This window comes from Dendrobates tinctorius, unplaced genomic scaffold (genome assembly GCF_039654945.1).
Source record: "Dendrobates tinctorius isolate UK_male_01 unplaced genomic scaffold, ASM3965494v1 ptg000058l, whole genome shotgun sequence".
Taxonomy (NCBI): domain Eukaryota; kingdom Metazoa; phylum Chordata; class Amphibia; order Anura; family Dendrobatidae; genus Dendrobates; species Dendrobates tinctorius.
In genome coordinates, this window is record NW_027361726.1 from 23,841,489 (window position 1) to 23,869,155 (window position 27,667).

Consider the following 27,667-nt stretch of genomic DNA (forward strand, 5'->3'; position numbering starts at 1 on the left):
TTTACAATGATGAGAGATGAAATCCGCTCTATATCTGGAGGTCACACTTGCAGGTTTTGCAATGAATTTCAGCATTGAACATTTTTTTTATGTCCCCATTATCAGAATCTGTAACGTTAAGTAATGGGATCTGATGATTTTTGTATTTATTCTGCAGAGTCACGAGCTGGAAGATTATCAGATGGCGCAGAGGGTTGGGCTGAGATATTATTACTCCTGAATAAAGAGGAAGGTGTTTTAGTAAATTCTGCATTTAATCTGTTCTGTGTAAAAGATTTAAGTAGTGTAAAGCTGTCTGCTATAAAGAGACATTTTCCCTATAAATGCCCTGTTGATCAATGGGGGGTCTATAGCCGGAGATCTCACCAATCGCACAAAAGAGCTGAAGCACAGAGCACTTTGTAAGGAGTGTGTATCCCACACTGTGCACGTGCTCGGGCAGCATTCAGTGCTTCATAGCAATCTGCAGGACATTTAAGTTGGGAAAAATTTATATTTATTCCTAAGAAAGCTGGAACATGAACACATCGCCAGAAGAGGTCAACCCTTCCCCCTGCGACTTAGAAATCCCCCACTTCTCATGTACAGGACACATTACAACAGTTTCAGGGTTTTTTCTTCTTTTTATTTCACACATCCCGCAGCAGCGGATCTGGGCCCCGTGTCTGTGTGCAGGGGGAGCAGACGCTGCATACAGTGTACAGTAACAGAATGCAGGTGTATAACAACAGTACCCACCATGTTCCAATGAGACTCTGATGGGAGTAATAGTCCAAGTTTGCAGAAGACCATACACTTACAGTGATACTTCTGCCACTCACTGATGAGGGAAGAAATAAAAAATCTGCAATACATAAGGTTACAGGTACAGCCCCTCCGGCGTGCCTTCCTGCTTCTTGTACAGGACGTTCTCTTTTGATTTCTTAAAATCTTCATTGGTGACTTTCATCCTCCTCTCCCGAAGCGCCATCAGCCCGGCCTCCGTACATATAGCCTGCGGGGAGAGACGGGCACATGAGTTCTGCTGCTGAGGCCACAAGCAATAGTAATGTTCTCCTAATCTGCCACATCCAGAGCTGTAATCCTGCAGACTGACACTCCGGTAATAACCCAAAACCCTGAACGCTGCATCTCCTACCACACAGAGTACAGGTGTGCACCCCGGCAACGAGACCTCCACTGGTCAGCAGGTTATAGGTGACTGGACAACCCCTTTAACTTACTCTGCAGCCAACAAAAGACAGTACAATACTGAGGCTATAGGAGGAAAAAGGGGCAAAATCCTGGGGGTGATGATCCATCACACATCATCCAGTCAGTCTGGGATCACATGAAGAGACAGAGGGATCCGCACAAGCCTCATACACAAGAGATCTGGGGTCAGGTCTCCAAGATGTTTTGTACAAGCTCCTGCCGAGATCTTCCATAAACTGTGTACAACTGATGAGAAAAAGTGATGGAGGCGACCAGCGGTCGTCAGATACGGAGGAGAGACAGGCAGTCACCAGATACTGATGGGATTTACAATTCTCTTTTTTCCATTCACTTTGCATTTTGTTATTTGATAAAAAATAAACTATTAACCCTTATGAACCTTCTTACTCTGCATTTTTTTCCCCATTCCTGCTTAAAACACTTGCATAATTCCATCCAAGTAATCAGCCCCCAATAGTCACAAACTTCTTTGGAGAAGGGTCGCACCTTTATATCTGCTCCGGACAGGTCGTCTTTGGCCATGATGAGATCGTCCAGCGTGACGTCATCAGACAGCGTCATGCGACTGGTGTGGATCTGAAAGATTCTCTTCTTGGTCTTTTCATCAGGTAGAGGGAATTCAATCTTTCTGTCAATACGACCTTAGAAAGTAAAAAGAAAGTTACATGTACTAGACGCAGACAAGACTGTTTCCGTCACATATGTTTACGTCATCAGTCGTGTCCCTGCCTGTGATGTGGGCACTGGCGCTGAGTAGCATTGCTCCCTGCACTTGATGGCTGATTTAATCTGAGATCCACCCGCAACCATTAACCAGTTAAAGGCCTCTATCAATCACTGATAGCGGCATTTAACACGCGAAGACAGGAAGTGCGTAATTAACCCCACCCATTGGCATGCCTGTCATATGATTGCGGGGCACCGATGGGTAGTCGTGACAGTCGGGGTCTGCTGAAGAACTCTGTGCCTGTCATCGTGATTTCTGCTATGTGTAGCACAGGCAATTGCAGCTTGAAGTCTCCTAAGAGGATAATTGAAGATGGTAAAATGTAAGAAAGTTTTAATTAAAAAAAAAATAATTAAAAACACAAACGTTCAAATCACCCTCCTTTTGCGCCATTAAGAATAAAGCAATTTAAAAAAAAAAACATATTTGGTGTTGCTGCGTTCAGAAATGTCTGATCTATCAAAATAGAAAATAAATTAATCTGATCGGTAAACGGAGTAATGAGAAAAAAATCAATGCCAGAATCACAGTTTTATGGTCGCTGAAACATTGCAATAAAAGACAATCAAAACATATCTACCCCAAAATGGTAAAATGGTATCAGAAAAAACCATCAGCTCAGGGCGCAAAAACAAAAGCCCTCATCCAGCCCCAGATCACGAAAAATTAGAATGTTACGAGTCTCAGAAAATGGCGACAAAAGCAAATTTATTTTTTTTTCTTTACAGATTTCTTAAATTTTTTAGCATTAAAAAAAAAACAAAAAAAAAAACACTATACATGTTTGGTATCTGCGTACTCGTGCTGACCTGGAGAATCATATTACCAGGTGAGTTTTATTCAATAATGAACATGGTAAAAAAAAAACAAACCCTGGAATTGCCCTTTTTTTGTCATTTCACCACACTTGGAATTTGTTTCCTGTTTTCAAATACACTCTGTGGCAGAATGAATGATGTCAATCAGAAGTACAACTCGTCCTGCAAAAAACAAGCAGTCATATGCCTGGAAAAATACAAAAAAGTTGTGGTCTTGGAAGAAAGAGGAGAAAACAACAACGGAAAATCGACCAAGGGTGAAGGGGTTAAAATGCAAGCAGCAGAGCCAGAGAGTAATAACCACCGCACAGCAGCCCTGCAGAGTCCTGTGGGCCCTCCCGATGCTGCCGTGTGTCCGGGAGTCTATGACAATGCTGTTTTGCCCCAGTACCTATCACCGGTGGGCTCCTGGGCACCATCAAGATTATACTCCCACATATGAATATATACCTGGTCTAATTAAGGCCGGATCCAGCGTTTCTATCCTGTTGGTGGCCATAATGACTTTCACGTCACCCCGGGAATCAAATCCGTCCAGCTGATTGAGCAGCTCCAACATGGTTCTCTGAATTTCTCGCTCGCCCCCGGAGTTGGAGTCGTACCTGTAAGATCAAACATTAGACAGCGGCTCGTGTTGTACTAGGGGTTCTCCGGCGACTTTCACTTCTGCAGATGACGTAATGACAGGTTTCATGTGCACGATGGAGGCGACAGGCAGTTGCCGGCTGCCCAAAAGTCCTGGCGCCATCATCAGTGGGGTGAAATGACGGAGAAACCCTTTAACTTCATCTGGTATCAAACCCAAATTTAATGGAAAACGAACATCCTTTTTCCTCTCCTTCCATATTAAACACCTGCAGAACTACAACAACCAGCATGTCCAGAACTATTAGGATTCCCCATACTTACCTCTTTGTGCCGATGGCATCTATCTCATCGATAAACACTATGGATGGCGCATGCTCTTCAGCCACCCTGAACAGTTCGCGGACCAGCTTGGGCCCATCGCCCAGGTATTTCTGGATGAGCTCCGAGCCCACCACCCTCAGAAAGGTGGCCGACGTCTGGTTGGCTACAGCTTTGGCCAGAAGGGTTTTACCTGTGGAGATCGGTCAGGTCAGATAATACATTACCGGATACAAGGTACAACATTATCATGAGGATGTGTGGGTGCTGTACCTGTGCCAGGCGGGCCATAGAGAATGACGCCTTTGGGGGGTTTGATGCCCATCTCTTCATAGTACTCGGGATGGGTGAGGGGCAGCTCCACAGACTCCTACATGGCAGAAATCACACAGACTGAGCGTGCGCTGGACAAACCTGCAGAGCGCAGCAGCAACGCCAAATAAGCGGCGCATGTATAGCAACCGGGTGACATGAAAAAGCCAAATGCAGCCAACAGATATAAATGTACATGTTTTATCCTCTTCCCGACATGGGCCAGAATGGTACAGTCTATGGCAGGAAAGGGTAGATGCATATTTTACGCCCAGAAAGCGTCATGGGAGATTGTGATTTTTTTTTACTACAGTATTGCAGTGTGTAGACTAGATCCCCGAGCACGACAAAGGGAAAGAAGAGTTAAAAATATAAAGAAAAATAAAAGCCTGAATCGGCCCACATTCCAACCACAAAAATAAAGAAAAAAAAACATGAATACAAATTTGTTATCGCCATAATTGTAGTGACCAAGAGAATCAGGTTTTCAGGTCAATTTAACAGCACAGTGAAAGCCAAAAAAAAAAAAAATCGTATTATTGTGGCTTGTTTATTTCACCGTTTCCTCCAGTTTCTCACTACATTATATAATAAAAATGCTGTCATTGAAAACTACAACTAGAACAGCAAAAAAAAAAAAACACAATCAGCCCTCAAACAGATATGCTGACAGAAAGCTAAAGCGATGGCTCGTGCAACAAGGGAGGAAAGAATGGAACACAAAAGTGTAGCTGACAAGAAGATTTATGGCGCACCTTGATTTCCTGGATCTGGTTATCCAGTCCTCCGATGTCAGCGTATGTCTCCTGAGGAGCTTTCTCCACTTTCATCACAGTCACCAGGGGGTCGGTGTCATCCATGAGCACCCCAATCACAGCGTGAACCTAGGTATAAGCCAAGATGATAAGTGATGGAGCACGAGCAGCAAGGCGATCATAAAGCTCCACCCGGGGCGCTAGGCGATCATAAAGCTCCACCCGGGGCGCTAGGCGATCATAAAGCTCCACCCGGGGCGCAAGGCGATCATAAAGCTCCACCCGGGGCGCAAGGCGATCATAAAGCTCCACCCGGGGCGCTAGGCGATCATAAAGCTCCACCCGGGGCGCTAGGCGATCATAAAGCTCCACCCGGGGCGCAAGGCGATCATAAAGCTCCACCCGGGGCGCAAGGCGATCATAAAGCTCCACCCGGGGTGCAAGGCGATCATAAAGCTCCACCCGGGGCGCAAGGCGATCATAAAGCTCCACCCGGGGCGCAAGGCGATCATAAAGCTTATAGATCACTTGGGGTCCGCCTCATGCCCAGAGACCGGAGCTCTGGAATTTGGGAACATTAGTCAGTGGATCTGATCATAAATGGAGCAGAGGAGCACATACTTGACCTCCCCTCCATTCACTGTCTAAGGGGTTGGCAGAAGCAGCGAAGTGCTGTCCTCAAATATTTCCGGCAGTCCTAGACAGAAAGAACGGAGCTGAGGTCAATCATTGATCCTCTCCAGTCAGGACGGGCGCTGCAAAGTCCCATTCTCTGGATTGTTGGCGGTCCCAGTAAGTTATCTCGTATCCTGCGGGCAAGGTACTCAGACAAGCGCTGAGCTTTGTGAACAGTCACGTGTGCAGCTCTGGGCCATTACATGGTAACTTACGTTACAATACCATTACGTCATATGAGAAGTAAACTTATTGTAACGTAAGTTACCATCAGCTTTGTAACGTAAGTTACTACATTGCGTTGTAACGTAAGTTACCAAGTAATAACACTATCTTGTATTTAATTTGTACTCTTGAAAAATCAAACTGTTGAAATCTATTGAGAATAATTTAATGTACAATATACATTCACTCATTTTTGTGCCTGCCTTCAAACAACAGTCTGTAGCCATTATTATCTCAGTTTCTCCTACGCCTCATTGGGGGACACAGACAGTGGGTGTTATGCTGTTGCCACTAGGAGGACACTAAGTAAACCAGAAAAAAAGCTAGCTCCTCCCCTGCAGCATACACCCTCTCGCTGGCTGAGATTTCTCCAGTTCTTGCTTAGTGGTGTCTGTAGGAGGCACTTGGGTCTGGTTTCAGACCCCACTGTTTTTATTTTATTTTTGAATTTTCTGTAATTTTTTAATTAATGGAGTGAAGGGGGCGACGGTTCCTTTCTACGGCCCGCTCTCCCCCGAACCAACAACAGGCAAGCACGAGGAGTAACCCTTCATGTACACTTTCCTGCGACGAACGGGGCTGTATTCCTCTGACGATGGTTCCACGGATACACGGGCAAGCGCAACAGGAGTGCATGGAGAAAGACCTGAACAGCGCTTTTTCGGATGCCCTGAATCAGCCCCAGAGCTCTCCGTCCCCCTACCACAGGGTGGATTGATTGAGCAATACCCCCCTGTAAAACCTCCTCCAGCTCTGCTACATCGCCTGGAGGATGAGAAAGACCCCGAACAGCGACGACCTGACTGAGCACAGGAGTGGAGGTATGGGGTCGGGTCCTTGTCCCCGGGAGAAGCGCTGACTTAGCGTCAGCGGCGGTAGACTGGCGCTTACCGCGGGGAGGCCAGAAATTTAGCCCCTGGCTTTTTCAGCCTGCTAGGCCGCAATTTAAATAGCGCCGCCCTCGATATCGCTGCCCCCAGCGCCTACCGCGGGTAGGCCAAAAATTTAGTCCCCAGCTTTTCCGGCCTGCTAGGCCGCAATTTGAATAGCGCCGCCCACGCTAACGTCACCGCTCCCTCCTCTTGGCGCCTCTCATACTCAACGAGACGCGCAATTCTAACCCTTTCAGGAGCAGCCGAATACCGGGTGACGCCACAGGGCCACCGTTTTTTCCTCCCGGGGGACATAACACAGGACCGTGGGTAAGCTGCATCTGCCCTCAGATTAAAGCTTAACCCCTTCCCGGCACATTCCCTGCAGCTGCAGTCAGACTCTGCCGTTAACCCTTTCTGGAGCACTATGCCTCACTCTAAGGAGGCTAAACGGGCTGCTAAGAAGCACACTGCGTTTTTTCTACCGTGTGTACCACTTGCACGTAGGCCTTACCCAGTGCACAAACTAATCCGTTATGCACGGTCCGCGACCCGAACTGCGCCCCGACCTGCGCTCCAACGCCCCTCGCAGCCGCTGCTGTTGGGCCTCCTGCGTCTGGTACCCCCGAGTGGGCTGCGCCCCTATCACGGTCGGTCAAGTCTCTGACCCAGGCTATATTCGCCCTCCGGGAGCACTGTCTCTGGAAAAGCGGACCCATGGCGCATCCCCCAGTCGCGTTCTCGCCTCAGCGACTCCTGTCTCTCGCTCGCCCTCTCCTGAGGTTCACAGCAAGCATGACTCTGAATTCGTATCTGTCACGTCAGCCCTCAGAATCCCCCATCTCATCAAAAGTTGCTTGATTCTCTTATAGAATCAGTCAACAGGATTCTGAAGTTAGATGAGGAAAATATTCCCGCTCCAGCACTCCCTATCTCATTTAAGAAACAAGCGTGTGCGCTGGATATTTACCAGCCGTCCAGTAAGATAGGGATCGGCCACATAAGTGGTTCACTGGGCAAAAGTTTACTCTGGCTAAATAACTCTTTGATTCAGACCTAATGAACGGTCGATTACAGTTCCCTCCGGTGGACCCTCCTGTACCGCGTCTTGCTTCTACAACGCTCCTGTTTCTGAGGGTTCCTCAGTCAAAAACCCCTCCGATCGTCAAATTGGCTACCCTGCCCTTTTCAATTTTTTGGAGGCTTCAGGAGCGGCGTTTTTTTTTCCCCATCCTTCACGGCAGTTTAAGTCACTAAGGCATGGCCGCTTGGACAGAAGTCCTGATTACTTCCTTCCTCGGCACCAATCTTCCTCCGGAGACAACCACTGTCGCCAGTCAGATGCTTCACGCAGTGAACTTTGTAGTAGACGCTTCTTTTGATGCCGTCAATTGCGCGGCTCAAGCTGCCGCTCATGCGATCTCCATTAGAAGAGCTCCAGGGCTCCCCCCCTTCTCCCCCCTTATCAAGCGGGTCGTCTTTTTGGAGAGAGACTGGACCAGCTCATTTCTGATACTACCGGAGGGGAAAAAGTAAATTCCTTCCTCAACAAAGGGCTGTTCAGCCGTTTCGCAACCAACAGTCGACGCATTTTCGATCTTCTCGCAACAATTCCGGGTGGTCCTCCTCTACCTTCTCTTTGGATCAGGTCGGTCTCCGCGCGGACACACAGGCTCCCAGATCGCATACAGACCTAACCGTTCTTGGAAACCCAGGCCTAGGGCTTCTGGATCTAGGGGAGCCAGATCTCATAGATCTACCCAATGAAGACAAATAGGTCAGGGAGCTGGTGTCCTCCGGATACAAGATAGAATTTTCTTCTCCCCCTCCAACTCTATTTTTCCTTTCCTCTCCCCCCAAGAAAAAGAGAAGAGCCTTCCTTCGGGCTGTTCAGGCTCTGTTAAGGGTCGGAGTCGTCATTCCGGTCCCTCATCACGAAAGGTACAGAGGATTATATTCAAACCTTTTTGTGTTTCCAAAAAAAGACGGGACGATGTCACCCATTCTGGATCTCAAACTATTAAATCAGTTTGTCAGGGTACGGCGATTCCAAATGGAATTTCTCCGATCAGTTGTAGCTTCCATGGAAAAAGGAGAGTTCCTAGCATCCATCGACATCAAGGACGCTTACCTTCACATTCTGATCTGACCGTCCCTCCAGCAGTTTCTGCATTTTGCAATTCACAAGGAACACTTCTAGTTCGTTGCCTTGCCCTTCGGACTCGCCACCGCCCCCAGGGTCTTTACCAAGGTCATGGTGGCTGTCATGGCCAGTCTCCACTCTCGGGGAGTGGTGGTGTTACCGTATCCGGGCGACCTGCTCATCAAGGGTCCGTGCCTTCCAGCCTGCGAGGAATCCACGGATAACAGTAAATACACTTTCTCGCCTGGGGTGGAAGATAAACTTTGAAAAGTCTTTCCCAAAACCGGCTCAGCAGATTTCCATTTTTGGGATGATCTTGGACACTTTCCGGGGGTTGGTCATTCTCCCTCCAAGAGAGACCCAAGCCTTACAACAGGCAGAGCGACTGTTTTCTCACTCCATATATTTCGGCATGAGAGTTCTAGGAAAGTTGGTGTCAGCAATGGAAGCAGTTCCATTTGCACAGTTCTACCTCTGTCCCTTACAACACGCGTTGCTGTTAGCTTAGGACAAGAACCCGTTCTCCCTGGACTGTTGGATCCCTCTGTCCCTGCGGGTCAGGCAATTCCTCAGGTGGTGGACACCGAGGTCCTCCCTGAATCAAGGGAGGTCTTTTCCCCCAGTAAGATGGTTTGTAGTAACCACCGACAAGTCTCCTCAGCTGCGGAGCGGTCTTTCGTCACAACACGGAACAGGGTCATTGGTCAACCCGAGAGTCAGCCTCCCCATCAACATTTTGGAGATGCAAGCGATCAGTTTAGCTCTACGGAGTTTCCACCATCTCCTCGCAGGTCTCATCAAGTTCCAATCCGACAACGCCACGGCTGTAGCGTATATCAACCGCCAGGGAGGTACCCGGAGCAGGATGGCCGTGCACGAAGCGAGTCACATCCTCCAGTGGGCCGAGCGTAGAAAATTGGAGGCAGATTTTCTCAGTCGCCAAGGCATTGCTTCGGGGAAGTGGTCTCTTCATCCGGAAGTCTTTCAACAGATTTGTCATCGCTGGGGGACTTCGGATGTCCATCTCATGGCCTCAAGACTAAACAACAAGGTCCCTCGGTTCATTTCCCGATCGCTTGATCCATGTGCCATCGCAGTGGACGCCCTAGTTCTGCCATGGCACCGGTTCCGGCTCCTGTACATCTTCCCTTGCTTCTGAGGGTCATTAAGAAGATCAGAGCAGAGGCAGTACCAGTGATCCTTGTCGCGCCAGATTGGCCGCGCCGAGCATGGTATGCAGAACTAATACAACTAGTTGCCGACGTCCCCTGGCAACTTCCAGATTGTATGGATCTACACTCGCAGGGCCCGATTTACCACCAGAACTCCGGGGCCCTGTCTTTGACGGCGTGGCCGTTGAATCCTGGATTTTAGCACAGGCTGGGTTCTCTCACAACGTGATTTCCACCATGATTAGTGCTAGGAAGCCTGTGTCCATGTGCATCTATCACCGCACCTGGACAACCTGCTTTTCGTGGTGCAAGGATCATGGTCGATCACCTCTGGTGTTTTTCCATTCCGGGCATATTGGAATTCCTTCAATCTGGTTTAAAATCAGGCCTCGTGCTTAGCTCGCTCAAGGGCCAAATTTCGTCTTTGTCAGCGCTTTTCCGACGCAGAATTGCCACCAAACTTCAGGTCAAGACGTTCATTCAGAGAGTTTTCCATGTGGCGCCTCCTTATAGAAGGCCATTGGAATCTTGGGACCTTAACCTGGTTCTCGGGGCCTTACAGGAGGCTCCTTTCGAACCGCCGCAGGACGTGTCACTGTCCGTCCTCTCTTGGAAGGTGGTTTTTCTAGTTGCAATTACGTCAATCAGAAGAGTTTTGGAATTGGCAGCTCTGTCCTGCTGTTCGCTTTTCCTGAATTTCCTGAAAAGGTAGTTCTCAGGACGTCCCAGTCCTTCCTGCCCAATTTCGTCTCCTCTTTCCATCTCAACAAGGAAATTGTTTTGCCTTTCCTTTTGTCCGGCGCCAGTCCACCGCATTGAGAAGGCCCTCAACTCCCTGGATGTGGTTAGGGCGCTGAGACGGTACATCTCGCGGACATCTCCCTTCCACAAGTCAGATGCCCTGTTCATGCTTCCAGAGGGGCATAGGAAGGGTCTAGCCGTGTCAAAGCAACGCTAGCCAGGTGGATTCCCCTGGCGATTCAGTAGTTCTACTGTATCAGGAACGCGCCTGTCCCACTGGGGATTAAGGCGCACTCTACCTGGTCAGTGGGTGCCTCTTCGGCCATTCGGCACCAGGCCTCGGCAGAACAGGTCTGCAAGGCTGCGACTTGTCCAGTCTGCATGCCTTAAACATTGCCTAATTCATTCTCAGGCCTCTGCGGATGCAGCCTGCAATCGGCAGTACCTCACTGTTGACTCAGTGGTACATGGGGTATTAGCAGACGTATGCTCCCCACCCAGGGACTGCTTTAGGACGTCCCACTGTCTGTGTCCCCCAGTGAGGCGTAGGAGAAATAGGGATTTTTGTGTACTCACCGTAAAATCCTTTTCTCCGAGCCAATCATTGGGGAACACAGCACCCACCCCGTTTAGCCTATTGGCTCACTGTAGCATTCTTAGGCTTTGACTTAGTTATGGTTATTATTGACTGTTTATGCTCCTACTGCTTTTTCACCGAACTGGAGAAATCTCAGCCAGCGAGAGGGTGTATACTGCAGGGGAGGAGCTACTTTTTTTTCTGGTTTACTTAGTGTCCTCCTAGTGGCCAGCAGCATAACACCCACTGTCTCTGTGCCCCCCAATGACTGGCTCTGAGAAAAGGATTTTACGGTGAGTACACAAAAATACCTATTTTTGGCTTGTAAATGTAACGCAAGTTACCATGGAATGACCCTTCTGTATCTGCACTAGTCCAATATAGAAATCAAACGAACTAGATTTGAAGTCCATGTGGAAAACAGCCCATGTGCACCGGCCTGTAAGCTCAAGTGAACTCAGCATTGAAAAGGAGTTTTCCTTTCAGCAATTTTCCCCTTGTGTACTCACCGTAAAATCCTTTTCTCCGAGTCATTCATTGGGTGACACAGATACCGTGGGTGTTATGCTGCCTGCCACTAGGAGGACACTAAGTAAACCAGAAAAAAGTTAGCTCCTCCCCTGCAGTATACACCCTCGCTGGATGAGATTTCTCCAGTTCGGTGAAAAAAACAGTAGGAGCTTAAACAGTTCAACAATAACCATAACTATGTCACAACATAAAGATGCTACAATGAGCCAGTAGGCTAAACAAGGGTGGGTGCTGTGTCCCTCAATGAATGGCTCGGAGAAAAGGATTTTACGGTGAGTACACAAAAATCCCTATTTCTCCTACGCCTCATTGGGGGGACACAGATACCGTGGGACGTCCTAAAGCAGTCCCTGGGTGGGTAGCATATATCTGCTAATACCCCATGTACCACTGAGTCAACTCTGAGGTACTGCCGATTGCAGAATGCGTCTGCCGAGACCTGGATCTGCAAAGGCCTAAGAATGAATTTGGTAATGCTTTGTAAAAGTATGCAGGCTGGACCAAGTCGCAGCCTTGCAGACCGGTACTGCCAAGGCTTGGTGCTGAATGGCCCAAGAGGCGCCCACTGAGCGGGTAGAGTGCGCTTTAATCCCTGTTGAGACAGGCGCGTTCCTGACACGGGAGAATTCTTGAATCGCCAAGCGGATCCATCTGGCTATCGTTGCCTTTGAAGCGGCTAGACCCTTCTTATGCCCTTCTGGAAGTATGAACAGGGCATCTGACTTGCGGAAGGGAGCCGTCCGCGAGATGTACTGTCTCAGGGCCCTAACCACATCCAGAGTGTGGAGGGCTTTCTCAATACGATGGACTGGTGCCGGACAAAAGGAAGGCAAAACAATTTCCTCATTGAGATGGAAAGAGGATACGACCTTGGCTAGGAAGGACGGAGACGTCCTGAGAACTGCCTTGTCCTGATGAAAATTCAGGAACGGGGGGCGGCAGGACAGAGTCGCCAATTCTGAAACTCGTCTGATTGACGTAATTGCCACTAGAAAGACCACCTTCCAAGAGAGAACAGTCAGTGGTACGTCGTGGAGGGGGTTCGAAGGGCCCCAAGAACCAGGTTAAGGTCCCATGGTTCCAATGGCCTTCTATAAGGAGGCGCCACATGGGCAACTCCCTGAAAGAAAGTCTTGACTTGAGGTTTGGTGGCAAATCTGCGTTGGAATAGCACTGACAAGGCTGAAATTTGGCATTTGAGCGAGCTAAGCGCGAGGCCCGACTTTAGTCCGGATTGAAGGAATTCCAATATAGTAGGAATGGAAAACGCCATAGGGGATCGGCCATGATCCTTGCACCACGAGAAAAAGGTTTTCCAGGTGCGGTGATAGATGCGCATGGACACGGGCTTCCTAGCACTCACCACTGTGGAAATCACGCCGTGAGAGAACCCAGCCTTTGTTAAAATCCAGGATTCAACGGCTACGCCGTCAAAGACAGGGCCCCGGAGTTCTGGTGGTAAATCGGACCCTGAGAGAGAAGATCCGGGCAATCTAGAAGTCGCCAGGGAACGTCGGCGACAAGGTGAATCAGTTTTGCGTACCAAGCGCAGCACTGCCAATCTGGCGCGACAAAAATCACCGTTACTCCTTCTGTTCTGATTTTCTTGATGAACCTCGGGATCAAGGGAAGAGGGAGAAAGATGTACGGGAGCTGAAACCGGTGCCACGGCAGAACTAGGGCGTCCGCACCGATGGTGCATGGATCGCGTGATGGGGGATGAATTGAGGAACTTTGTTGTTTAGTCTCGAAGCCATGAGATCCACATCCGGAGTCCCCCAACGATGGCAAATCTGCTGGAAAACCTCTGGATGACGAGACCACTCTCCCGAGGCAAGGCCTTGGCGACTGAGAAAATCTGCCGCCCAATTCTCTACGCCCGGGATGTGGACTGCCGAGATGGGCGAATGATTGGTCTTGGCCCAACAAAGGATGTGACTCACTTCGTGCATGGCCATCCTGCTCCGAGTACCCCCCTAGTGGTTGATACACGCCACAGCCGTGGCGTTGTCGGATTGGATCCTGATGGAGTGGCCTGTAAGGAGATGGTGAAAACTCCGTAGGGATAATCTGATCGCTCGAATCTCTAGGATGTTGATGGGCAGACGAGACACTCGAGGAGACCACTGACCCTGTGGTGACGAAAAACCTCACTCCAGCCCAGAAGACTTGCGTCGGTGGTTACTACCAACCATTGTACTGGGAGAAAGGACTTCCCTTGATTCAGGGAGGATTTCAGAGTCCATCACTTGAGGGCTTGTCTGACCCGCAGAGACAGAAGGAACCGACGGTCCAGGGAGAACGGGTTCTTGTCCCAGGCTAACAGAAGCGCATGTTGCAAGGGACGAAGATGGAACTGAGCGAACGGGACAGCTTCCATCGCTGCTACCATCTGTCCGAGAACTCTCATGCTGAAACGAATTAGAAACTGGTCGAGAAAGAGACCGCGCTGCTTGTTGTAAGGCTCGGGTCTTCTCTGGATGGAGAATGACCAACCCGAGGGAAGTGTCCAAGATCATTCCTAAAAAGGAAATCTGTTGAGCCGGCTTTGGGAAGGACTTTTCGAAGTTTATTTTCCAGCCCAGGCGAGAAAGTGTATTTACTGTTATTTCCGCGGATTCCTTGCAGGCTGGAAGGGACGGACCCTTGGTGAGCAGGTCGTCCAGATACGGTAACACCACCACTCCCCGAGAGTGAAGAATGGCCATGACAGCCGTCATGACCTTGGTAAATACCATGGGGGAGGTGGCGAGTCCGAAGGGCAAGGCAACGAACTGGAAGTGTTCCTCGTGAATTGCAAAAGGTAGGAACTGCTGGTGGGACGAGGAGATCAGAATGTGAAGGTAAGCGTCCTTGATGTCGATGGATGCTAGGAACTCTCCTTTTTCCATGGAAGCGACAACTGATCAGAGAGATTCCATTCGGAAACGCCGTACCTTGACAAACTGATTTAACAGTTTGAGATCCAGTATGAGCTGCATCGTCCCGTCTTTCTTTGGAACCACAAAAAGGTTTGAATAAAAACCCCTGAACCGTTCGTCCTGAGGGACCGGAATGATGACTCCGTCCTTTTGCAGCGTCTGAACAGCCCGAAGGAAGGCTGTTTTCTTCTTGGGGGGTAAGGATGGGAAGAAACTTGTTGGCGGAGGAGAGGAAAATGCTATCTTGTATCCGGAGGACACCAGTTCCCTGACCCACTTGTCGTGGACGACCGCGAGCCAGGTGTGACTGAAGGAAAGTAGACGACCGCCTACTTTGCCGTCGTCCGCCGGATACTGCAACAAGTCATTGCGTAGAAGATTTGTGGGGTCGGGATCCCCGAGATCTGGATGCCCTGGGTCTGGGCTTCCAAGAGCGATTAGGTCTGTATGAGACCTGGGGGCCTCTGTCTCTGCGCGGGGGCCGACCGGAGTAGGAAGAGAAGATAGAAGAGGACCAACCGGAGTTATTGCGAAAAGATCGAAAACGCGTCGGCTGTTGGTTCCGAAACGGCCGAACAGCCCTTTGTTGAGGAAGGAATTTACTTCTTCCACCGGTAGTATCAGTGATGAGCTGGTCCAGTTTCTCCCAAAAAGGCGACCAGTTTGATAGGGTAGAGAACTCTGTGATCTTTTAGACGTGGCGTCCGCTCGCCAGTCGCGGAGCCATAGGGCTCTTCTAATGGAGATTGCATTAGCGGCAATTTGAGCAGCACCGTTGGCGGCATCAAAACAGGCGTCATCTACAAAATCCCCTGCGTGAACTATCTGCCTGGCGACGTTGGTAGCCTCCGGAGGGAGATTACTACCCTGAAAGGCAGTGATTAAGACTTCTGTCCAAGCGGCCATAGCCTTAGTGACCCAGATCGCTGCAAGCGATGGAAAAAGCACCGCTCCTGAAGCTTCAAAAACTGAGTGGGCGAGGTAATCAATTTGACGATCGGAGGGATTTCTGACTGAGGAGCCTTCCGAAACGGATAGGAGCGTTTTAGAAGCCAGCCGCGATACAGGAGGGTCCACAGAAGGGGACTGCAACCAATCTTTCATTAGGTCTGGGTCATAAGGTTATTTAGCCTCAATAGACTTTTGCCCTGTGAACCTCTTATGTGGTCGATCACATTGTTTCTGGACAATGTCCTTAAAATCCGGGTGGCTGGTAAATACTTTGTGTACACGTTTGGTCCTTTTAAACGAAAAAGCGTGTACTGGAGGGGGAGTATTTTCCTCCTTCAACTCCAGAATCCTGTTGACGGATTCTATAAGTGAATCAAGCAACTCTTCGTCAGTTGGAGGATTCTGGGGGGCTGACGCGTCAGATTCGAATTCAGAGTCGTACTCGCTGCGACCATTAGGAGAAGGAGAGCGAGAAACAGAACTCGTCGGTGAAGCGCGAGCATGACTGGGGGACGCGTCATGGGTCCGCTTTCTAGCTTGACTGTCCCTTGAACAAGTACGGCCCCTGCTGGTGGACGGTTCCCCGCTGTCGCCAGAGCCCTGCTCAGGCGGCGAAGCCGCCTTTTGACTTAAAGAGGCTTCCTGGAGAGAGTCTATAGCCTGGGTCAGTGACTCCACCGACCGTGACAGGAACGCAGCCCACTCAGGGGGACTAAACTCAGGAAGATCCGCGGCGGCGTTTGAGCCAGGGCTGTGGAGTCGGTAAGCCAAACCTGCGACTCCGACTCCTCAATTTCCCTTACACCGACTCCGACTCCACGACTCCAACTCCGACTCCACGACTCCGACTCCACGACTCCGACTCCACGACTCCGACTCCACGACTCCGACTCCGACACATATTGCTTATATTTAAGTGAAAAATTTATTGTAGTACAATGTGAACCTCAGACATTTAATCATTTTTATGATCCAATAATCAAGATATTTATATAGAACAGAATATATATTGGTGTACTACCCGGTTTTCATTCTTTTTGGTACAGATACGATATGGATAGACAGATATGGATAAATGGATAGATAGAGCAGATTTTTTTAGCTGCTTTTGCTATTGAAAACATTATCTATGAGCTCAAAAACCTTTCAGGTGATGCAGTTTTTTAAAAAGATGATCAGCTTTTGCAGCTGAAAAACGTATCCTCAAAAAACACAGGAAAAACGCTGTGTGTGAATGTAGCCTTAGATCAGGAATATAACAGCCATTTATAGGACATTTCATAACTTTCCCAAACTCCTATGAAAAAATATTCAGCACATCCTGCATTGAATTACTGTACCCAATTTATTATATATTTTAGGAGTCGGAGTCGGTCCATTTTATACCGACTCCAACTCCGACTCCGACTCCACCAAAATGAGCACCGACTCCGACTCCACGACTCCGACTCCACAGCCCTGGTTTGAGCGCACGCCGCGTCGCAGTCCGTGCATAACGGATTAGTCTGGGCGCTGGGCAGAGTAGATTTGAAAGTGGTACACACGGTATAAAACGCAGTGTGCTTCTTAGCAGCCTGTCTAGCTTCTATAGATTGAGACATAGCGCTCTGGAAAGGGTTACCTCAGAATCTGACTGCAGCAGCAGAGAATGTGCCGGGAAGGGGTTAAGCTTTAATATGAGGGCAGATGCAGCTTACCCACAGTCCTGTACTGTGTCCCCCGGGAGGAACAGCGGTGGCTCTGTGGTGTCACCCGGTATCCGACAGAGAGGTCGCCTCACGTCTCTGAGGTAAAAAGGGAGATGGCCCCCGAGATTAAAATTGCGCGTCTCGTCAGTAATGAGAGGTACCAAGAGGAGGGGGCGGCGACAATAGCGTGGGCGGCGCTAATCAAATTGCGGCCTAGTAGACCTGAAAAGCAAGGGGCTCAATTTTTAGCCTAACCACGGTAGGCGCCGGGGGCGGCGCTATGGAAATTGCAGCCTAGCAGGCCGGAAAAAGCCGGGGACTAAATTTCTCGGGGCACCCGAGGACGTTGAGCGTGGGGGGGGCCACAAGAGAGCGCCGGTGCTGACACTAAGTCAGCGCTTCTCCCGGGGACAGGACCCGACCCCGTACCTCTACTCCAGTGCTCAACTCAGCGCCGAGTCCATTCTTCTCATCCTGGGCTGATGTAGCAGAGCTGGAGGAGTTCTTGAATGGGGATGCTCGATCGGTCCTCCCTCTGGGCAGGGGGACAGAGAGCTTAAAGAGGTATGCTCAATCGGTTCTCCCTATGGGGAGGGGGATGGAGAGCTATGGGGCCGATTCAGGGCTGAAGAAAGCACTGCTCGATCTTCTCCATAACGGGTCTCCTGCCCTTGCCCTCGAATCCGTGAAATCGGTAAGAAAATCAGCCCCGTTCATCGCAGGAAAGTGTACGTGAAGGGTTACTCCACGTGCTTGCCTGTTGTTGGTTCGGGGGAGAGTGGGCCGTAGAAAGGAACCGTCGCCTCCTTCACTCCGTTAATTAAAAAATACAAATTTACAGAAAAATTCAAAAATAAAAGAAAAACGGTGGGGTCTGAAACCAGACCCAAGTACCTCCTACCGACACTAAGCATGAACTGGAGAAATCTCATCCAGCGAGAGGGTGTATACTGCAGGGGAGGAGCTAACTTTTTTCTGGCTTACTTAGTGTTCTCCTAGTGGCAGCAGCATAACACCCACGGTATCGGTGTCCCCCAATGAGGCATAGGAGAAATAAAATAAATGCATTTTACTTACCTCCCTGGGCCCAGCACACAGTCTCCTCTCCTGACCTGATCTGTTATAAGGCTGTAGTGGTGACAGCGCTGCAGCCAATCACTGATCTCAGGGGATGTACACTTTATGAGCTGCTAAGTTTAGTGATTGGCTGCAGCGCTGTCACATGACATCACTGCTGCAGGCAAACAACAAAGACCAGGGCGGTAGCAGAGACAAAGTTCGGAACATGTGGAGGGCGAGAAAGAATGCAGAAAGAAGAAATCCCCTTTAACAGCTGTATCCAGTCTGGATTGATATGAGCTAATCAGATAGACTGTCTGCGGCAGAGACGTTTGCCCCCGCTGACCCCGCGGCAGAGATGTTTGCTGATTTGTTTCACTCTAAGGATTTCCTACACTCGTGAGCTGTAGTGAACACTAACATGACCGGTTCAGGACGATGGTACAAATCAGTTTCTCTTCACTGACAGCAAGAGCAGATGGTAAATAAAGGAGTTGAAATAAAACACCAGCATCATGAACGTAACACTGGGAAGCCATTGTACACGTCACATATTGCTCCGCTCCCCCTTCTACTCACTTTGTGGTTCAGGAGGACGGAGCACCCCGGCTCCAGGAGATCTTTGTCCACAAAGGACAGGATGCTGACGTAATGCTCCGATCCCACCGACGTGGAGACGATGGCGTGGTTATCATCAATGATTTCTTCCAGGGTTCCCACCGACATGGGCGTTCCTCGCAGGTCGTCCACCTTGGATCTCTCTTCCTACCATCAGAAAATCACAAACAATAGTGTCACCCTGGATCCGCCACGTCACCTGCCACGAACATCTATCCCACCACGTGGTCCCGTCTACCTCCTGCTTCTCCTCCAGAGGCTTCATCTGCTCCTGGTTTCTGATGAACTCTTCCTCCATCAGGAGATAGTCCTTGATCCTCTCCAGCTTCAGTAGCTTCAGCCGGCACTGAGTATGGGGGGTGACTGAAGGAGACAACATTACAGAGAAATGTTAGCAGTGACAGGAGCCCCGTTATCTTTCCCAGAAAATGGTCATCCCTTCATCCCGAAGCTTACTGACCAGTCAATTTTTTTCAATTCTGACCCCTGTCAATTTATGAGGTTAAAACTCTGGAACGCTTCAACGGATCCCAGTGATTCTGAGACTGTTTTTTCGTGACGTATTGTACTTCACAATAGTGGTAACATTTCTTGGATATGACTTGTGTTTATTTGTGAAAAAAAATTGAAAATTTGGCGAAAATGTTGCAATTTTTGAACTTTGAAATTTTATGCCCTTAAATCTGAGAGAAATTTCACATAAAATAATTAATAAATGACATTTCGCACATTTTTACTTTACATCAGCACAATTCTCAAACCAAATTTTTTTTTTTGTTAGGAAGTTATAAGGGTTAAAAGTTGAACAGCGATTTCTAATTTTTTCCAACAAAATTTACAAAACCATTTTTTTTTAGGGATCACATCATATTTGAAGTCACTTTGAAAGGTCTATATGTCAGAGAATACCCAAAAGTGACACCATTCTAAAAACTGCACCCCTGAAGGTGCTCAAAACCACATTCAAGAGGTTTATTAACCATTCAGGTGCTTCACAGAAGTTTATAACGTAGAGCCGTGAAAATTAAAAAAAAAAAAAACATTTGTTCCCAAAAATGATCTTTTAGCAACTTTTTTTTTGTAAATTTTCACAAGGGTCACAGGAGAAAATGGTCCGCTAAAGTTGTACAATTTCTCCTGAGTACACTGATACCCCATTGTGTACTATGAGTTATTTTTAATGGTTTCAAGACTCCAATTAATTATTTTACTAATTATTGATATGGTTTATTAACACACACATACTATAACTATATATATATATATATATATATATATATATATATATATATATATATACACATACATATACACACACACACATACACACACACACAAAGGGCAGTCCAAAAGTAGGTGGACAGTATGTGTAATAGGATTTTGAAGGGGGAAATTTATCAAACATGGTGTAAAGTGAAACTGACTCAGTTGCCCTTGAAATTCTAATGAATCAAGTTGTTCCCCAGTTAAGGCCCCGTCACACTAAGCGATATCGCTAGCAATATCGCTATAACGTCACTGGTTTTGTGACGTTATAGCGATATTTCTAGCGATATCGCTGTGTGTGATACTTAACCTCCGACCAGCTCCCCCCGCTGGTTATCGCTGATCGCGCGAGAACGTCCTGGGCCGTTTCTCGTCCTCAGCTTCCTGCTGGGCTTCCTACTGTGGCGCCGAGCGACGCGTGGACGCGGGCGAGAGGACGTCAGGATCGCCTCATCTGACAGATAAATAGCGACCCCCGACCGCTGCTATGTCGCTGGTAAGATCTCTCTGTGTGGCAGCTCACTAGCGACCACTTACCGATGCACCAGCGATCCTGACCATGTCATATCGCTGGTGCATCGCTAAGTGTGACGGTACCTTAACACACAACAATGTCCCAGCGATCAGACATGCATGGGATCGCTGGGACATCGATAGACAGACTCACCAGCGATCAGGACCAGTGAGCACGCTGGTATCTAAGGTAAACAGCGGGTTTCTAAGAGCCGTGCGGCTCTTAGAAACCCGCCATTTACCTTAGATACCAGCGCGAGGCGTCGCTGATCGTTCGTCTCCCGCTGCCACACGCAGCGATGCGTGCTTGCCAGCGGGAGACCAACAATCTAAAAATGGCCCAGGACGATCCTGCACGATCAGCAATACCCAGCCGGGGGGGGGCGGGGCCGGTCGCTGATGTGTGTCACACACAGCAATGTCGCTAGCGAGATCGCTGTAATGTCACAAAATCAGCGTACTCGCTGTGTGTGACGGGGCAGCAACAGCCTAATTCAAATGACATTTATTTCCAATAAGATGCAGCCCCTCCACTTCATTCCAGAGTAGTCCGCGAGTATCTTGATGAAACATTTCCTAATAAATGGATTGGCCGAAGAGGCCAATTTGATTGGCCGAAGAGGCCAATTTGATTGGCCGGCACGTTCACCCGACTTGACCTCAATGGATTTTTTCTTTTGAGGAGTACTCAAGGACAAAGTTTATAGGTGAAAACCAAAAAGTGTCAGTGATTTGAGCAGAGGGGAGATGTGACAGGCAGAGACAAGACAGATGAGAGAGCGATGGACGCAGATTGAAGGATTTTCTCCCTTAACACTGTAATGTATGTTAATGCTTGTTTTCTGATTCATATGAAGTAAATCAATTTAAGTAAATTCAATTCTTGTGTGAGCATTTTCTTATTCATTACAATACACCCATATGTGGGGGAAAACCACTGTTTGGGCGCATGGCACAGCTCGGAAGGAAGGCAGTGACGTTTTGGATTGCAGACTTTCAAGGAATGGTCTGCTGGCGTCATGTTGGGTTTGCAGAGCCCCTGATGTGCCTAAACAGTGGAAATCTGCCACAAGTGACCCCATTTTGGAAACTACACCCCTGAAGGAATTTATCTAGAGGCATAGTTTTATAGTAATGATTATAATTCTTTTGGTTTTACTGGTGTATGAATTTATAATGTGGTGTTGTGCGGGGTACATCAGATTATAAAAGTGTGTTTTGTCAGGGTAAAAACAAATTTTTATTAATTTGCGGATGAGTGGTACGTTTTTAAGCAATTCTTAATGCAAAGGTCAGGTTTCACAATGGTACGTTGTGTCCTTTCAGATTCCCTTGCTCTGCGCAAGACGCACACGAAAAACAAAGCGCAAAAAAGTGCTCTAAAAATTCAATTGGAAGGGGATGGGAGGGGGTACTGCTATAATCACAGTGTGTCACACAGCAGGCAGCACACAGCACAGACATCAGATCCCAGGAGGCTCACTCCGGAGAAGGAGCACTTGGAGGCAGATCGCAGGGAGGATTAGCACTGGCCACCAATGTATTCTTTTACTCAGGTGACACAGAGGGGCTGGAGAACCGCTCTGCACGCCAAATCTGAGACAAAGAGCGGTGATTGCTAATTTTGATTAGTCCTTTTGGCGCTGATTAGCCAGAAACTATTGTTCAGCCAATCAGGTGAGCTGACATCGCACTCACCACACCCATTGTGATGGCTGTGATTGGTGCTGTGTCACACAGCACCGATCACAGCATGTCACTTTTTTTTTTTTATTAACTTTGTCACATTGCTGTGACCAGCCAATCAGAGCGATCGACGTTGTAGGGGGGCAGTGCAGGGATGGTCTGCTGTCAGGGATAGCAGCCATCGTATCACCGCGTGATGCCTGGAAATGGCAACGCCGTACATATACTGCTCTTTGCGGGAACGCACCTCCTGCAGAGCAGTAAATGTGCTGCGCATGTCAGGAAGGAGTTAAGGCTTTATTACACAACTGAGGACAGATGTTAAAGAGGTTGCACATGGCTGCTGTTCATGGGTTCCATGTTAAAGTGAATGGCGCTTTGCTGCAATACCAAACACAACCTTTGAACAGGTGAGGCGCCCTTTTTCTAATCCTGGCCAAACCTTTATATTTGCTGCATTATGGCATTTATGACTACAAGCATTAAAGGGATTTTCACAAATAACATCTTACTTAATTATGATTACTGATTCCTGATGAGGGGGTACCAGCTCCTTCCTCCAAAGAGATTAAAACCTATAGAAATGGCAAGCCAGGTGTGCACGATGGGGAGCGATGGTGCCAATGGCACTGATGAGCAACACTGTTTTTAGAATTGTAGAGTCCCAGAAGTTGAACCTTCTACCGATCAGACATTGAAGGAATAAAAATATGAAGGTCATTAAAGGGAGTATATGCCTCTCCCTTCTGCAATGGACAGTGGGGGGGGGGGGGCGCTGTAGGCACGTAGTCCAAGGCCACTTGCCAAGTCTCGTGCATGTGCTCTATTTTAATGGATATGACAATTTCAGGATCCCTGCCGGGCCGATAACTGCACATGCCCCATTGTTAGCAGCATTTTTCAACTCCTGATGTGCTGGAGGATCCCTTTAAGGAAGCCTGCTGTCTGGAGTTTTCCTCTGGACAAGAAGATGCAGTGACAGAAGTTCAGATCTCACCTAATGGGAGTTTACTGGCGGCATCCGGACCCTTCGTCTTCTTTTTCTTCTTGCCGACTCTGGTGGGGACGGGCGGCTCGTACTTCTTCTTCTTGTCCTTTCATGTTAGAAAAAACAAACAAACAAAAAAAAAATTGTCAACACATAGTAAGAGGCGGCACATGTGGGGTCTATATCAATATGGAGAGATTTCAGTAATCCAGCATACATTCACCTACGTACTTTCCTACTCCTGGAAACAGTGGCTATACGACTATAAAACTACTATAGACGATGAACGTGTCTAATTCTCGATCACTTGTAAGTTCTTCAGCTTTATAAAAGACATTCTTCACCAGGTTCAAGATCTCTTCTTGCTGTCAATTATTGTGCCTGAAATCCCGTTACAATGTATCCAGTGGAGACAATGATCTGTGACCAATCGGCACCAAAAATGTATCATGACCTAAATAAAATGAAACAGCAGCAAACCCTTTGGAGTGTGTCACTCATTGACAGCAAGCAGGGGTCCTGTAAACTGTGAGGAACTGAAACAGACTAGTTATAAAAGTTTTCCAGAACTTTCGTAAATCAGTCTTTCTTGTTTTATAATAAGACTGGACCGGCCCTTTAATATCTATAGGAAATGGCAGTCATTGTGTCACTAATGTTCTATTCACAGCCACACAGCAGAGTTGGCCCTTTCTCCGAGATCCCTGGGATCAGCCATGTAGCCGAGATCACAGGATACGATGAAGCTTACAGCAGAATGACAGGAGTTATACCCAGGAGCAATGTGGGGCGAGGGTCTGCGACTCACCTTGTCATCCTTCTTCCCTCCTCCAGGGCCATGTCCTCCACTCTGACTTTGACCCTGAAAATCACAGAAGGGAACAGTTTGGTTCAGAGACATTATAAGGGTGCATGCCGTGGTAACGGACAGAGCTCAGCAGAGTTCATAGGTCGTGCCCTGTATAACGCCCAATACGTCCAATGAGCCTCCGTCACCAAGATGAGAAATACTCCAAGTTCCAGAAAAACGAGTGATGCCGGGGCGATGGGCAGTGTAATGGGTAGAGGCTGTTATAGATGGGCACAGTGGCTGACAATGTTAGGGGGGACAGCATCGGGACAGGCACTACTGTATATGTGATGGAAGTGGTGACAATTGAGGGAATCATTAAGGGAAGCGACAATTAGAGCACAGGGATGGAGAACGGCAAATGGTCGTATGTGGAAGGGAAATGGTTACTGATACGGGGGCCAGACCCTTAATACATACCCACACAATGAATAATGGCAGTACTCCCAATTAAAAAATGTGAAAAGTTATATTTATTCCAAACCCGAGTACACGTCACTGAGGCTCTGGCAATGGGCCCTTTTAAACTTGAAAAAATCCTTGCCAGAGAAAAACGCTGCATACAAGGGCTTGGAATAAACAACCATTCACATTTATATATGTTCTGTAATCAGTCACAGAGGATAACAATAAGAAAGGAACAGTTAAAATAATGGATTATTGATTAGTTTATACGACGGGGGCGTACACATCACCAGAGTGTACAAGGAGGGGGCGTATGCATGACTAGGGTGTACAAGGAGGGGGCGCACGCATCACCAGAGTGTACTGTACAAGGGGGGGGCATTACGCATTACATGGGGGGGGTGTAAACACACCAGGGTGTACAAGGCGGGGCAAACGCATCAACAGGGTGTACAAGGCGGGCCGAACGCATCAACAGGGTGTACAAAGGTACAAGGGGGAGTACGCATCACCAGGGTATACAAGGGGGAGGGGAGGCGTACACATATCACCAGTGTATACAGGGGGTGCATATACCATCAGTGTATACAGGAGGTGCATATACCATCAGTGTATACAGGGGGTGCATATACCATCAGTGTATACAGGGGGTGCATATACCATCAGTGTGTACGGGGGGTGCATATACCATCAGTGTGTACGGGGGGTGCATATACCATCAGTGTGTACGGGGGGTGCATAAACCATCAGTGTATACAGGGGGTGTATATATCGGTGTATATACCATCAGTGTGTACGGGGGGTGTATATATCGGTGTATATACCATCAGTGTGTACGGGGGGTGTATAAACCATCAGTGTGTACGGGGGGTGTATAAACCATCAGTGTGTACGGGGGGTGTATAAACCATCAGTGTGTACGGGGGGTGTATAAACCATCAGTGTGTACAGGGGGTGTATAAACCATCAGTGTGTACGGGGGGTGTATATACCATCAGTGTATACAGGGGGTGTATATATCGGTGTATATACCATCAGTGTGTACGGGGGGTGTATAAACCATCAGTGTATACAGGGGGTGTATATATCGGTGTATATACCATCAGTGTGTACGGGGGGTGTATAAACCATCAGTGTGTACGGGGGGTGTATAAACCATCAGTGTGTACGGGGGGTGTATAAACCATCAGTGTGTACGGGGGGTGTATAAACCATCAGTGTGTACGGGGGGTGTATATACCATCAGTGTATACAGGGGGTGTATATATCGGTATATATACCATCAGTGTGTACGGGGGGTGTATAAACCATCAGTGTGTACGGGGGGTGTATAAACCATCAGTGTGTACGGGGGGTGTATAAACCATCAGTGTGTACAGGGGGTGTATATATCGGTGTATATACCATCAGTGTATACGGGGGGTGTATATACCATCAGTGTATACGGGGGGTGTACGTACCATTAGTGTATACGGGGGGTGAATGTAACATCAGTGTATGTATACACTGTAGGGGATACGGACGGTGTATACGTAAACATAAGTCATTGCCGGTTAATCTCCCAGTTCCCGGAGTAAAACCTGCTCACTCACCATGTCTGCCGCTGCTCTATCACCGGATATACGTCATAGACAGCGGCCGCGAAGGATCATACTGACACAGAGAAAAGAAGGCGAAGCGATAAATGGCAGCCGTCACCATAACAACGGGGGAGGAGTCTCTACAGTGACAACAACGACTCCCGGCTCAGAGATAAGCGAACTAGTAAAGTGATGAGAAACTAATGAAGTCACCCAGAAATGTACAATACCGAAGAAGTCAGATATCTCCGTGAAGATTTTTCTGGAAATAATTTCATTTCTCCGTCTCACACAGTCTGCTGAGCCGTGTATCTAATCCTATCCTGTGTGATACAGTCTGCTGAGCCGTGTATCTAATCCTATCCTGTGTGATACAGTCTGCTGAGCCGTGTATCTAATCCTATCGTGTGATACTGACTGCTGAGCTGTGTATCTAATCCTATCCTGTGTGATACTATCTGATGAGCCATGTATCTAATTCTATCCTGTGTGATACAGTCTGCTGAGCCGTGTATCTAATCCTATCCTGTGTGATACAGTCTGCTGAGCTGTGTATCTAATCCTATCCTGCGTGATACTGTCTGATGAGCCGTGTATCTAATCCTATCCTGTGTGATACTGTCTGCTGAGCTGTCTGATGAGCCGTGTATCTAATCCTATCCTGTGTGATACAGTCTGCTGAGCCGTGTATCTAATCCTATCCTGTGTGATACAGTCTGCTGAGCTGTGTATCTAATCCTATCCTGTGTGATACTATCTGATGAGCCGTGTATCTAATCCTATCCTGTGTGATACTGTCTGCTGAGCCGTGTATCTAATCCTATCCTGTGTGATACAGTCTGCTGAGCTGTGTATCTAATCCTATCCTGTGTGATACTGTCTGATGAGCCGTGTATCTAATCCTATCCTGTGTGATACAGTCTGCTGAGCCGTGTATCTAATCCTATCCTGTGTGATACTGTCTGCTGAGCTGTGTATCTAATCCCATTATATGTTGTCACATTTGCATACTCCATTCATTTTCTAGGGGTCTGTTTGCTCCCGTTGTGTTTGAGATACTGAGTCCCACTCTATGGATGTTGGGGGCTCTCAGCGATCGGACCCCAGCGATGAGTAACCTGTAGATCATTTTCTATTCTGGGACCACCCCAGTAATTTCTCCCTCCATCATATCACTGGAACTATCGTCCGAATAGAAGAAGACAACTCGGGGATTTATATTATTTACTGGATGTATGTAGAATGTGCTGTAGATGCCACCTGTAGTTGGCGCTTCACAATGGCATTTATATGGATTTGTGCTCCAGTTCTTTTGATTTCATGCATTTCTATACTGTATATCCATCTGAGGCCTCACACATCAGATTTTTGCATCAGTATTTGTATGCCAGAGCCAGGAGTGGAATTTTAAGAGGAAAACTATAATTGAAAGATTGACACATGTCTGCGTTTTGGAGGTATCCTGGTTCTGAC

General features: G+C 48.1%; 2 protein-coding genes across 3 annotated transcripts in view; one reads left to right on the forward strand and one right to left on the reverse strand.

Moving 5' to 3' along the window:
• Positions 1–770, forward strand: part of LOC141092186 (epithelial cell adhesion molecule-like) — a 41,753-nt gene extending 40,983 nt beyond the window's left edge. The window contains exon 9 of the mRNA XM_073578187.1: positions 158–770. Within this exon, the coding sequence (XP_073434288.1) occupies positions 158–220 (63 nt within the window). The 3' untranslated portion in view covers positions 221–770. The remainder of the gene's footprint in view (positions 1–157) is intronic.
• PSMC1 (proteasome 26S subunit, ATPase 1) lies at positions 604–26,318 on the reverse strand. 2 transcript variants are annotated; one of them, XM_073578185.1, is made up of 11 exons: positions 26,207–26,318; positions 24,168–24,221; positions 23,369–23,465; positions 19,145–19,269; positions 18,868–19,053; positions 4,734–4,862; positions 3,940–4,036; positions 3,670–3,859; positions 3,211–3,362; positions 1,702–1,856; positions 604–994 (listed from the first exon to the last, which is right to left on the reverse strand). In XM_073578185.1, the coding sequence occupies exons 1-11, from the start codon at positions 26,207–26,209 to the stop codon at positions 860–862; spliced, it is 1,323 nt and encodes a 440-aa protein (XP_073434286.1). In that variant the 5' UTR covers positions 26,210–26,318; the 3' UTR covers positions 604–859. The 2 variants fall into 2 exon arrangements, with proteins under 2 accessions (XP_073434286.1, XP_073434287.1); XM_073578186.1 differs by lacking the exon at positions 26,207–26,318 and adding an exon at positions 26,075–26,096.
• Positions 26,319–27,667: the final 1,349 nt, after the last annotated feature.